This window comes from Aedes albopictus, chromosome 2 (genome assembly GCF_035046485.1).
Source record: "Aedes albopictus strain Foshan chromosome 2, AalbF5, whole genome shotgun sequence".
Taxonomy (NCBI): Eukaryota; Metazoa; Arthropoda; class Insecta; order Diptera; family Culicidae; genus Aedes; species Aedes albopictus.
In genome coordinates this window covers 160,093,943-160,107,127 of record NC_085137.1, presented here as the reverse complement: position 1 = coordinate 160,107,127, position 13,185 = coordinate 160,093,943, and the positions used below count along the sequence as shown (strand labels likewise).

Here is a 13,185-nt window from a genome sequence, read left to right as displayed (position 1 = left end):
AGTTCCTCTGAAGATTTCTCAAGGATTCCTCGAGGAATTCCTCCAGTGATTCCTTCAGGTATTCATCTTGATTCCACAAGGAATTCTTCGAGGAATTTCTTCAGGATTGTCTTAAGGATTCCTCCAGGAAATTTACCTGAAAGTTATCCAGCGATTATTCATAAAAACCTCAAGAAACTCCTCCAGGAATTCCTCTGAAGATTTCCCAAAGAAATTCTCTGGCAATTTATTCAGGAATTTTTTTAAGAACTCATCCTCCCGGATGCATTATTCCAAGAATCCAGGGATACCTCCAATGATTCCTCCAGAGATTTCTCCAGGAATTGTACACTGTAATGAAAGGATGGCCTTTTGTTAACAAAAATGAAACAATAGATAGAATTTATTCAGGCAATTCAAACACAAAATGTATATTTCTCAAGTAAAAAGCATGTTCTGATAGAAAATCTGATCGATTATACATACACGACGTTGCATACCCTTTGTAGTCGATGAAATAGGGGAATTTGCCTATTCTTGGCCGTTTTGTTCTCTTCGTCTTTGGGGGTTTTTTGAAACCTATTGAACTCAGAGTTGGTCTCAAATCCTTCCCAGCTAAGCTGAATTATATGGCCAAGTTTCAGGCAATTTTGCTGACAAAAACCACCCATGACGAAGAGAACAAACCTGCCGATAATACCCATTGTCACCCTATTAGAACGATCGGCATGATTCCTTGCGCGGTTCAATTCGACTTCAGGGTGGCTATGTTTAGATGTATAAAAAGTTGGAAAAATAAAATACATAATTTATTAAAAAAAACTGTGACATTACTGATATATGCATGAGATGCAAAGAACAAAATAAAATAATAGTAAATGCGGTAGATGATTGTAAAAAAAACTACATCACCAAATGGGCAATACAAGGTTTGCCGGGTCAGCTAGTATATATATAAAAATGGATTTCCGTCTGTCTGTCTGTCTGTCTGTCTGTCTGTCTGTCTGTCTGACCGCTATGCATTCGGAAACTACTGAACCAATCGGTGTGAAATTTTGTATGTGGGTATGTTTGAGGCCGGGGAAGGTTCTTAGCTTGGTGTGAGATCTCTCCGGTCTCTGGAACGGGGGGCTCCCATACAGATGACTTTGCGGGGGACGTCTCTACAGAGCTGCATGTCAAAAAACACAGTAGGCAGGCAGTACGACGTTTGCCGGGACAGCTAGTATACTATAAATTCTTATACATTAATCACGGTTCCAAAACTCTAGACTAGCTGCTTTCGATACTGAGCGCTTTACCACAGGAGGTAACATGTTGTAATTTGTCACACCTCGAACGAAAAAAGAGTTGGAGTCGCACATCGAGCTGTTTGGTGGGGAGTCCCTGAAGAAATCTCTGAAGGAATACCTGCAGCCATACCTTAAAGGATCTCTGGAGAAATTCCTGAAGGAATCCTCAAAAACAGCATTTGAACAATCACTGGAGAAACCTCTAAAGATATCCCAGCACAAATCTCTGAATAAATGTGTGGTTGAATCCCTAGATGAATTCTTGAAGGAATCTCGGGATGATTTCATGATCACTGCAGTAAGCTATGGAAAAATCATGGAGGAATTGTTCGTACTCATAGTTAACGAAACTAGAAACAAATCTAAACCAGTCATTTTGATGCCTCAAAACTGCAATGCTGATTTGCACACAAATCGGACACCCATGCCGCTTAAAAGTCAGGCCCCCTCCTGAAAAAAAAAATCCTTGCTACGCCAATGACTGTGGAAGTGATCATAGAACACTGCTGTGAAGCAGGCTCTGTCCCAGTAGGGGACCTACGCCAAGAATGTGAAGAAGAAAACGAAGGAGAAGAAGAATATAGAGAAAAAGGAAAAGTCTTCAAGGGTTATTACGTTGGCCTAATGACTTTCACAAGATTAAAAAAACACTGTTTAGGATTCCGACAGCATTTAGGTTTGCAGACACAACTGAAGCAAATCAGTTTATTCGATTGGTCACATTTTTGTAATCTTACTAACCGCTTCTAAACCCAAGCTTGTTCCGTCTGTTTACCGACCATAGATTTCCACTAGAAAATCATAGCCTGAGCCCATCTGGCGCCCCTGCAGCCACACAGACACGTTCCGGTATCCAAGGCCACCTGAGTACACGTGTGCTGCTCCGGTTCGGTTCAACGATCGGTCATAGGCGCGGATTGCGGTGACGTTGTACGTTCCGACGTGATTTACGATTCGACTAACCACCTGGTTGGCCACTCCGGCGGCAGCGTAGCCCTGGGAATGCAGCACCCGATCACCGGGAAGAATGTTTCCCAAAATCAAATCCGTTGCGTGGATCGCTCCGAGCAGGGCAACCGCCACGATGGCCGAAACGATGATGGATTTTGCCATTTTTTTTGCTCTTCTGTTGTTTATTGACACGTTTAGAATGATTTGGTTGGCCCCGGGCTTGCGAATTTATAGCAATCAGTTACAACTTACTGGACCGGTAGATGTAGATAATGATACGAAAATCACAACAAACGGAAGCAGTATCAATGTAATATTGATTTCTTGTGAAACAGTTGGGAAATGTGATTCCCATTTGGATTGTGATAAGTAAGATAAGAAAAGGTAGCATTTCTTCGCGTCCGGAAACAGCGATTTGGCATCGAATTGACTAATTTATTGCTATAACATGCACCTTTATCTCATGCTATCAACAGCCAACACCCATATCATATCTAATCGTCGCTCCACTGGAAAGGGACCGTCGGGTAGGTTCGCAGCCAGTACGCGAAGTCCGTGTGTCTGAAGCCCAACTTCTCGAACATACGTTTGGAGGGAATGTTACTGTTGTTGACCAGTGCGAAGCAGTCCTGATTGAGGATGGCTAGTTTCTTGGCCATCGCCGCCGTCACTATCGAGCCGTAGCCTTTCTTCAGATGTTTTTCGTCGACTTGGAGGGCGCCAAGGGGTCCAGCTTGAAGCCTGAAAGAATGGGAGTGAGTTCAATAATGGTATGGAGAGAGTGATAAAAGTACAGTGATTTTGAGTGAAATTCCAATATCCGTCCAATTTTCGAATATTTATCGATATGGACAAATTCAATGTTTCAAAACAAGTACATCTATGAATTTCATGAGCCTACGAGGTTGAAACTTTACTGCTAATCATTTTATTATGAAACATGTCATTTGAAATGCAAATCAAAAGTTTTACTTTCGGGGTGAAAATGATCCGTCAGTGAAATATTTTTGTAAGTATGCACTGAAAATATTTTTTTCCGTCTGTGTTAACCATCCCATAATACGATAAGCTATCCAAAACATTTACAAGTTCGCTAGTGTTTTAATTATTTTAGTTTAAAGATTAATAAATCCTAAGAAAACGCCTGAAAGTATGCCATTTCCATACTAAATATGTGATTACTTCCAAAAAAGTATATTTAATATTTATTTATAGAATTTTTGATGACGAATTCGGGTTTAGCGAATATTTAGCCGCTAGAAACTTCCATTCCAATATTCATTACATCGGCACCAACATTTCAAAAGGGCGTAACTGTATTTACAACCAATGCCTTCTCACAAAGCTGTGGAGTGTATCCCATCCCTCTCGAGCCATCCACTAGCACAAATAGAAAGATAAAATCCTCCTCTTTCGATTAATGGATGTGAATTGCGTGAGATGAATGAAATACGACTCACAGCTCTGTGAGAAGGCATTGGTTGCAAAAGCAGTTACGCCCTTTTGAAATGTTGGTGCTGACATATGTGATACTGCTGATCAATTTCACCCGAAAGACGGAACATTGTTTTTATAGAAATGGATTACCTGCAGGGAGTGCGTTCAATGTTGCTCAATAGGAGTAAAATCATTTTATTTTGTATGGCGAAAAGCATCTAAACTCGAATTTCTCGAAATGAAAAGCTTTTACCCAAAAAATATTTGGTAAGCACCAAACCGGTCATCATTGTGCACAACCGCTACCAAATATTTTTTCGAATAATGTGTTTCACTTCGAGAAATACGCCATTAGGTGCTATTCGCCATACAATATTTTTGCGATTTACTTTTAGCGATCTTTCGCGCATAGAAGCTAGCGCCACATTGGTCGATGCGGAGAGTAGGAAAACAGTCGAAGCATTTAATTCATGTGGACGGTGTTCTGTTAAAACAAACTAAATGCCATTTTTTGGAAAAGTGTTTTTTTTTTCAACCATTGCATCACAGAGAACAGACATCCAAGCCTTTAGAAAATTTTCTCGAAAACTGTGTAAGGGTTCAATTTTTTACCTATGCGGCAAATTGCTACAGTCAGTGGTGAGTACGCATATCTAGATAAGTTTTATATTCACCACCGACAAAAGCGTGGGAACTTTGCGATAGCAGCGCCACTTGCGTTGCCATTTCAAATGACCGTTAAATTCCTTACACAGTTTTGGAAGTGGAATTGGATGTCTGTTCTCTGTGATTGGCTTTCAAGGGCAAAACAAAACATACTGTTACCTATCTTTGTTTCGGTAGCGCAACTACCGAACTGATGATGTTTACCTTTTTTACATACCTATCAACATAATCTGTTGGGGGAATTATTTTATTTTTCCTACTTACAACCCACATCCGACAATTTTTTTAAGTGGGAATGGTAGAACTTTTGATTCCCTCGGTCGCACGTACATTAGTTTTGCATTTTGTTCCACCATTTCCAGGAAAAATGAGATCCGGCTTGTGCAAGTGAGGAGTTGAGGTTAGAATTGTAGGATATTCTAGGTTAGATTTGCTGTCCACTTCGCCTGTACGATTTTCAGACCCAGAAATATCGTACTTCTAATTAGTTTTCGCTGCCGTAAAAAAATACTGTTATGCTCAGAATAAACAGTTAGGGTAAAAGCTCCCTTAGTGGAGGTAGCACCAATAGTGGTGGTAGTGCCAATTTAGCACTATTTCAAACAAAAAGCTTGCAAATGACATTTTTAATAGATGCATCATAACTAATTAATAACATTAATTCAGTTTTGTGTTCAGGATTTGCCGAAAAACCTATTTTAAACAATTATTTTCCTTAAATTTTTAGCTCCTTTGCACCTATAGTGGTGGTAGTGTTCCTATAGTGGTGGGTCCCATAAGAAATCAATGGAATGCGCCACTATAGGAACCAATGTTAAATTTTACCTCCATAATAGGAACCGTGTACCTATAGTTGGTGCAAGTGATTTATTAGCAAAAACTTAAATAAACCATGTTTTTTACATTTTTCCTAGCAAATTCAAGTGAAAAACTACCGATTAACGTTTTCAGACTTTTTATTTTGTGGTATTATCAATTTTATTCAATTAGTTTTCTACAAGGAGCTACTAATAGCACCACTATTGGTACATTTACCCTATACCTTCGGATCACACTTATTTACTCAAAAATCTCAATCTGACTGTAAAAATAATGAATTTCTTTCCAATGTTTTGAAACCCCGAACGAATTTGACATTGCTTTCGGGAAGCATCATCACGACGACGACAACACTCCCAAGCGGTGGAATCGTCGTTTTGGGGGCGAATTGCATGTAGCAAATCTTTCTGCCATGTGAAAATCGAGTAAATCGTACCATTTTCTGTTGAGTTATCAAACAATTTCGGCTTGATAGAATATGCAAAAAGTGAGATTGCAGCCAAACAGACGTAACACATAGAAGAATTTTCGTAAAAAATCCATCCAGTTCACACTGTAGTGTTTGACCACCGCCGGAATGTAATCCCGAACCAGAAACACGGCACAACTCGAGATCCGGAACCCCAAATTCAACCATCCACAATCGCTCTCCTGACAACACTCCCCGTCCACAACGTTCCACGTTCCTCTTCCATCCCTCTCTCTTGTCAACTCTCCACCAACACGGAAAAATATTAAAACCCAAAAAATAAGTTTTAAAAACTCAAATTTGGCTAAACTGCTTTTAGTTTTAACTCAAAGTTGGGTTGTTTTCTCCCTCGCCCCACCGCAATGTTGTCGAAAACAAAGAGAGAAGCACCGACGCATCCGCTGCTCTTCCGTGGAAGAAGCCAAATTTGGGTTTTCTTGAGTTAACCCAAATTTGCGTCATTTGAGGCCTCCGTTGGGTGAAAATAACTTACCAGTGGGTTATTTTTTTTGCCGCTCTCAAACGAGAACTACTCACTCACCACTTTCGCAGTTTGACGCAAATTTGAGTTATTCCACGGAAGACCGGGATTGCGTCAAAACAACTTAAATTTGGGTTGATTTGTAGTTCCGTGAATGTCTCTTTCCTTGCAAGTCCGCTTATAGGGCACTGCATGAATTTCTCTCTTTCTCTTTCACTCTAACAGAAATTTTGTAAACAACAAGGCCAAGAAACGTCAAAATTCCATACAAAATCAAATCAATGCAGTGCCTTATTGCACCTGCATGTTAGTATTTGTAAACAGGGGATAAGACCCTACACGGAGAAACTGAAAAACTCAAAATTAGGTACTTTTAAACTCAATTTTGAGTTCTTTTTCATCTCCCTTTTCATGCGCTCTTTCTGTTGTTGTCAGAGAGTGAAGAGAGAAACAGCCCAACTTTTGCAGTTCCGTGCGTCAAGCCAAAATTGAGTTTCTAGCACAGTACTCAAATTTGAGTGAATACAACGTAGTCAAAATTTCGGTTGGGTGAAAAAAACTTAAAATTAGGTATTTTTTTCACATGGAAGCAAGCGGGAACAACCCAACAAAAACATCGATTCCATCAACTCAAAATTGGCTTGACGCACGCAACCCCGAAGTTGGGTGGAAAGAACTCACTTTTGGGTAGTTTCGTCTCTCCGTGTACATCCCACCTTTTCTTTAAACAAAAAAAAATGAATCAAACAGTATTCAAAGAAATATTTTAGTTGTGTCTAATGCATTGCCTGTAATCAATGCCGTGCATACAAGGTACATGGACACATCGTATCTATTGTGCAAACTTGCCTTACTTTGCATACTGCTGAGCACATGATGATATTCTCTCATATGTAAATTTATACGTTAAGCTGGTCTACAATGATTGACGAAATAAATAAATATTGAAAAAGGGGTTGTTATGTATTCCGCAAATATACACTTGAATATTTTAAAGAACAGGATCAACTTTCCATCTCAAATAGAACATCCTGAATTGTACTGAGTGATACATTCATATAATGCTATCCTCTACCCGTCCCTTTTTTTAAATTATTATCTGTAATGCCACGTATTGTACTTTCATACTCAATATTAAAAACTGCTGCATCTTTCGTCCTCCTACTCAGTTAAGGTTTGACACTACTTTTAGGAAAACTAGATATAAGCCTAACCTGTCCTTCTCATCTAAACTTAGCTTCAGATGAACCTCCAGTTGGAACACCAGCCAACCTGACATTTGAATACATAAATGAATGCGTAGAAATGTTACTATACATACAGAGCCAGAATTTTACTTAAACATCTATTGATTAAACGGTATCGTTCATCTTGCCAGTCTCAAGGCTGTATTAAACAAAAGCACAAAGCCCAGTATTAGGATTATAAAAGCTAACAACATATGAAAAGCATATGTGGAAACAAAACATTACTATCGCTCGCAACACCTTGTTAAATACCACAAGCGTTTCTATCCTAAGTTTTGCAATAAAAAGCTCCATGAACAAAACAATGAGCGTCGAAATATTGTACTTTGCTTATTCCACCTCTCATGGGACTTGGAAGCCTTAAAATTTACTGTTTGGAGGTTATTCAATTTAATGTAATGTTATTGAAAAACATCTATAGTAATGATAAAATAAATAATTTTAAATAGATGCCAAAACTTAACACAAATTGCTTTGTGTTGAAGATACAAACCTTGACAAACCACAAAGTAAGTCAAGAACTCTAACGACTCTCCAATGTTTAGATTTTGTAACACATACCAATCCTCACCCACTTTCTTCATTCCTTCATTCTCACCCATTGTTACATCGACAAGCTTGCCAGCTACTTTCCAAATATTCCTTCGACTATGTTACATCACCAATCAATATGGTCTACAGATACCTCGGTTTTCAGATCGACATCTCATCAAATGTGTATAGATATATTAATGTAAATATTTCTCTGTTAAATCTCATTTCAATATTTCTTGACTTCCAATCTACACAATTCCTTCAATTACTATAAGCTGACAAACCGATATCGCATTATCAATACATCTTCTTCGAACCTAACCTAGACCAACGTCCACCGATATCTCCATCGATTCTTAAATCGATATGTCCGTTGACCATCTATTTAATATTTCCATCGATTCTCAAATCGATATAACTTTGTCAAATTATTATCTTCATCGATTCTCAAAACGATAACTCCTTCGATTCTCAAACTGATAACTCCTTCGACTCTCAAACCGATAACTCCTTTGACTCTCAAATCGATAACTCCTTCGATTCTCAAATCGATAACTCCTTCGATTCTTAAATCGATAAATCCGTCGATTCTCAAATCGATAACTCCTTCGATTCTCAAATCGATATCTCCTTCGATTCTCAAATCAATTTATACGAGTCTCAAATCCACATCATGCTTTTGGTTCTCAAATCGACCTCACACCATTGACTCTGATGCCGTTACTTCATCATCGATTCTCAAATCGATAATAAAACGCCATCTTATCTTCGATTTTAACTCATCGGGCAAGTCAATGAAACTTACGGTTAATGAATCTGTAAATGACTCAACCCGCTCAACCACAATGGGCTTTTTTCATGTTAGAGCGTGCATTTGTTTACAAAGGTTGAGCAACAGCTGCAAACACGGACCTGTCATCTCAATAGAAGAACCGTCAAAGTCAAAGACCCGAAAAATCAGCTGATTTAAGACGTCAAATGCAATGAGAGTCTAATCAGGGTGTGGAAGAAAATACTTCGTGCTCGTGAGATCCGTCTTTGGTGCAAAACATATCACATATACCAGGAGATCCCAGGAGCGTTTAAAGGATCCCAAGGGGTTTCAGGGGCTACCAAGAGATCTCAAGGGAGTTTCAGGGGATCTCAAGGGCTTCCAGAGACGTAACAAGTACCCGTTTAAAAGCGTTTTGAAGTTTTAAAAGCGTTTTAGAGAGTCCCATAAGGTTTCAGGGCTTCCAGGAGCTCTTATGGACGTTCTAGGGAGCCATTACGGGGTTTTATTGGGTCTCAGATCCATTACAGGGACTCGTTAGGAGTACCTGGAGGTCTCAGATGCGTTTTCAGGGGGTACCGACAGGTTTCTGGGTTGTTTCACGTGGTCTCAGGGGCGTTTTAAGGTGTTTCTGGAGATGTTGAGGGTTTCAAGGAGGTACTCTCAGGAGCATTTCAGGTAGTTCCAGCTGGTTCATCCCTGAAACCTTCTGTGCCAGGGAGCCACACGGGCGCTTTATTGGGTCTTAATTGCATTTCAGGGGGTTCTGGCGGTGTTTTAGGGGATCTGTTGAAAAAACTCGTGTCATTCATTTGAACAGTAATCCACAAATCTTATCAGTCATGTTTGCTTCTAGTCATGTTTAAAACAGGCTGGCGCTTCGGGCGTCTCTGTTGCTACGCCCTTAACCTTCCTAATACATACATGGAAAGAGACGAACCAGCCAAGGGCTGAAAGTCTCTATAATAAAACTAAATCAATCAATCAAACCTAATACATCACGTTGGAAACAGCTAGCTGACGTAGTACACACTTTGTGTAAAAAATGACTCTTGTGAATAAAGAGTTGAAGGCTCCTGAAATCCCTTGAAACGCTCCGGAAACCCCATGGAACCCCATTATTTTGGTATCTCTTGGAAATGCCATTGCATTGGACTCAATTCAAAAGCCTCAAACCGCAAGACCTGCTCTTGCGAATTAAGTTTCCTTGTTAAAGTCCTGATTTAATTTATGCACAAATATCCCTTCTTCTAGGCCATTTTTAATTCCCAGCCAATGGCATAAAAAGAGGTTTCACTGCATAAATAAGAAAATAAATGTTTCATTCGTAGAATTGTGTTTTCTGTGTATGCATCGTGCAAATTACTCTTATTTTAAAACTTATCCATCACGCGCCCTTGACAAGCATGATTCATCAACGGCTCTGTTCACAGGCCATTGCATAAATTAAACGTCGAAACCTTGATAATCACCATAATAAAATCACTTTCATTTACTCACCTAAAGCACCATGCAACCAGTTCTCCGCTGGCATTGTACAGCCCCACGTTGGGGTTCCACGCGGCAAGCCTCTGCAGAAAGAACAACGACCCCGTGTGCCGATTGGGCCACACCGCATCGGCCTTGGCTGCATCGGCGGCCGTCAACTCGCCCAGCCGGAATCCCTCGGGAAGCTCGACCGTCAGCCTGGCCGACTCCTCCCGGGCCATGTAGTACAGATAGGTACAGCTGTCATACTCCTTGCGAAGGCCCTTGGCATCGATTACGTCTATCACTGCGTTTCGGTGTCGCGCCAGGAATGAGCTCACTTTGAACCCTTGGCTCCAATCGAGCAGGTGCAGTGCCCGCTGCAGCACATCACTGCCGGCGGCGGCGCCCGCAAGCGTGTAGAGAAACAGCTGATAGCGATCCTGAAATGGGGCAAAAACATTGTTGATTTCTCCACCTCTGTCTGTTCTATGTTTGTGTAGTCAAGCGGTGTCATAGGCAACTCTAGTGTTTTAGGTATCGTATATGTACCATATTTCTGTGCTAATTTTTCATGGAAAAACTGAAGTAGATGGAGAACAAATTAATACGGCGATTCTGTACTCCATGACCTAAGACTTTGCTGAACAAAGTTACAAAAAAATTACTTATCCATTTTTAGTCATTTTTTATTTGTATGTGTGCGTCAATTTCGGGTCAATCTTTTAAAAGATGAACAATGAGAACTGACTAGTATAAGAAGTCTGTTTGTCTGTGATCGCACAGTTTTAAGTAGCACAAATGTAGAGAACTAAACTGCGGTGGCAGTGTCCGTTAAAACTTTGAACGATTAATCATTCATTGGTGATTATTATACAATTACCAAGCAAGAATGGTTTTTGCAGTCACCCCCTTCAAAATCCCCCTTCACACATCACTGGCCATCAATACGACATATACGCACAGCAATACGTATAAGGTAGTTGCGCTCTGTTTCACTTACCACTATCACGTAAGTGCCGTCCTTGCGCCAATCGCCGTTCAGGCTGTAGAACGTCAGATTCCGGATGCTGGGATCCCTCCGATGCCACTGGATGAAGTTGTCGACCGTGTGATAAGCGACCAGATTGTGGGGCCAGTTGGCCACATATAGGTCGCGTAGCTCGGGCCAATCCGCGGGTGGTATCACCGTTAACGTATCGACGACGGTCGTAGTGGCGGAGGCGGCGATGGCCTCGGCGGCGGCGATGTTCATCGTACCGTGTAAACTAGACAACTGATGGTTACTGTCCGACGAAGAACGATGAGAGACCAGACCACTATGCCGCAGTACAGTGGGACATACGCGTGTGAGCGCATAGTGGATATTTTGCTCTGATTCAGAGAGCAAGTTTGCTGTGCAAAATTACTTACACCCCTGTATGGATTGATACTAAAATGCTCGATTAGTTGCTGGGGCAGAGATATTCACTCTCCGGCATGAAACATGATATGGCACATGGCACAGAGAGGAGAACAAGCTCGTTTACCCACGCAGTTTGCGAATCATAATTTGTGAGATAGTTGCCGTCTCCATAAATCATCTGCTTACGTCGTAATTAGTAGGCAGTAGCTTAATCAGATAACAGCTGATTACTTTAACACTAGTTGCAATGATTTTTTCTGCATTAACCTGTATAACTCAAACTTGAATCAAAGTATAAGTTTTTTTTTTTATTTTCTTGGCGTAACATTCCCTTTGTGACAAAGCCAGCTTATCAGCTTAGTGTTCTATGAGCACCTTCACAGTTATTAACTGACGGTTTCCTCTGTCTATGAAAATTTTACTTGTGCATATTGTGTGGTAAACACGAAGATACTCTATGCCCAAGGAAATTTCCTTTACGAAAAGTTCCTGGACCGACTGGAAATCGAACTCGTCACTCTCCGCACGACTTTGTTGAATACCCGTGCGCTTACCGCATTGGCTCGGCTCAATAATAACTTATTTTGATATACCTAGAGATCAAAAAGTATCATTACGGTAGCGGTGAAATACTGACATGACGATCAAAACGAGGTATTGGTTTGATAAAAGATCTGGAAATAGTAATTAAACGAAAAACGTCACCTTATCATATATTTTTATAATTTTTAATGTCTATTTAACAGTTGCTACTTAATTCAATACTTATCATATTGATCACCTTCAAGATCTTACCAAAAGTAACAAGTTATTTGTTTTACATTGATATATCAAATTTTACTATTATTCAGATGTTCCAGGGGCATTTTTAGATATTATTTCAAGTTCTTTTATCTTTCATATCAGTACTTCTGGGCGCTGCGGCGTTATAGTGCGCCATGCTCAAGAACGCCGCAGGTTATTGAATCGAAACAAAAAAAAAAACAAACTCAGCCTCCAAAACGCGGAACGTCTTTTTGTTATATATTTTTTTGTTTCGTAAAACTAGTGTCACTTCAGGGTTTTTTTTTCAAAATATTTATTATTTTTTATTATCTGTATTAACGAGATTTTTAGCCTTAGACTAGTTCATCTCGGGACCCACGCTTTACTTCCCTTCCGAAGGAAGAACTCACATTTTGCGAGTTTGTCGGGAGTGGGATTCGATCCCAGGTCCTCGGCGTGATAGTCAAGTGTTCTAACCATTACACCAGGTCCGCTCCCCTTCAAAATATTTCACAAGTTTTTAAAAGTTGTGTGGATTTTTGGTATCGTGGTCCGAATATTTCAAAATTTATCAAATTTCAGAAATTACGGTGGTTTGATTTTTTTTGTGGGGTTCTGAAATAGTTTATGGTTGTACCCGTAACAAATTCTTGTGCTTCTGCTTAGTTTACGATTTTAAGGAAAGTAACCGTAAGATAGTTGATCAGCGGGGTGAAGTTGATCACTATGGGATCCACGTCTTTCAACTGCTGAGGACGCTACAGTTCTGTTTTAATGGAAGAACTTTTGACGTAAATTAATTGTGTGAATATTTTGAAGGTTTTTTATGCCAATTGTACCAGATTTTACATAAAAATATCGACTGTTTTGAATGTGTATTAAAATTTGGCAAAAAGATTGA

At 40.0% G+C, this 13,185-nt stretch overlaps 2 protein-coding genes across 2 annotated transcripts; both read right to left on the bottom strand.

Annotated features, from left to right (window-relative positions):
* Positions 1 to 1,921: 1,921 nt before the first annotated feature.
* Positions 1,922 to 2,432, bottom strand: LOC115258709 (uncharacterized). The gene has a single exon (XM_029859063.2). The coding sequence runs from the start codon at positions 2,382 to 2,384 to the stop codon at positions 2,043 to 2,045; it is 342 nt and encodes a 113-aa protein (XP_029714923.1). The 5' UTR covers positions 2,385 to 2,432; the 3' UTR covers positions 1,922 to 2,042.
* Positions 2,433 to 2,612: 180 nt separating this feature from the next.
* Positions 2,613 to 11,561, bottom strand: LOC109414302 (uncharacterized). The gene is made up of 3 exons (XM_029859036.2): positions 11,118 to 11,561; positions 10,148 to 10,557; positions 2,613 to 2,963 (listed from the first exon to the last, which is right to left on the bottom strand). Exons 1-3 carry the CDS (start codon positions 11,367 to 11,369, stop codon positions 2,717 to 2,719), a joined length of 909 nt encoding a protein of 302 aa, XP_029714896.2. The 5' UTR covers positions 11,370 to 11,561; the 3' UTR covers positions 2,613 to 2,716.
* Between the last annotated feature and the right edge of the window lie 1,624 nt (positions 11,562 to 13,185).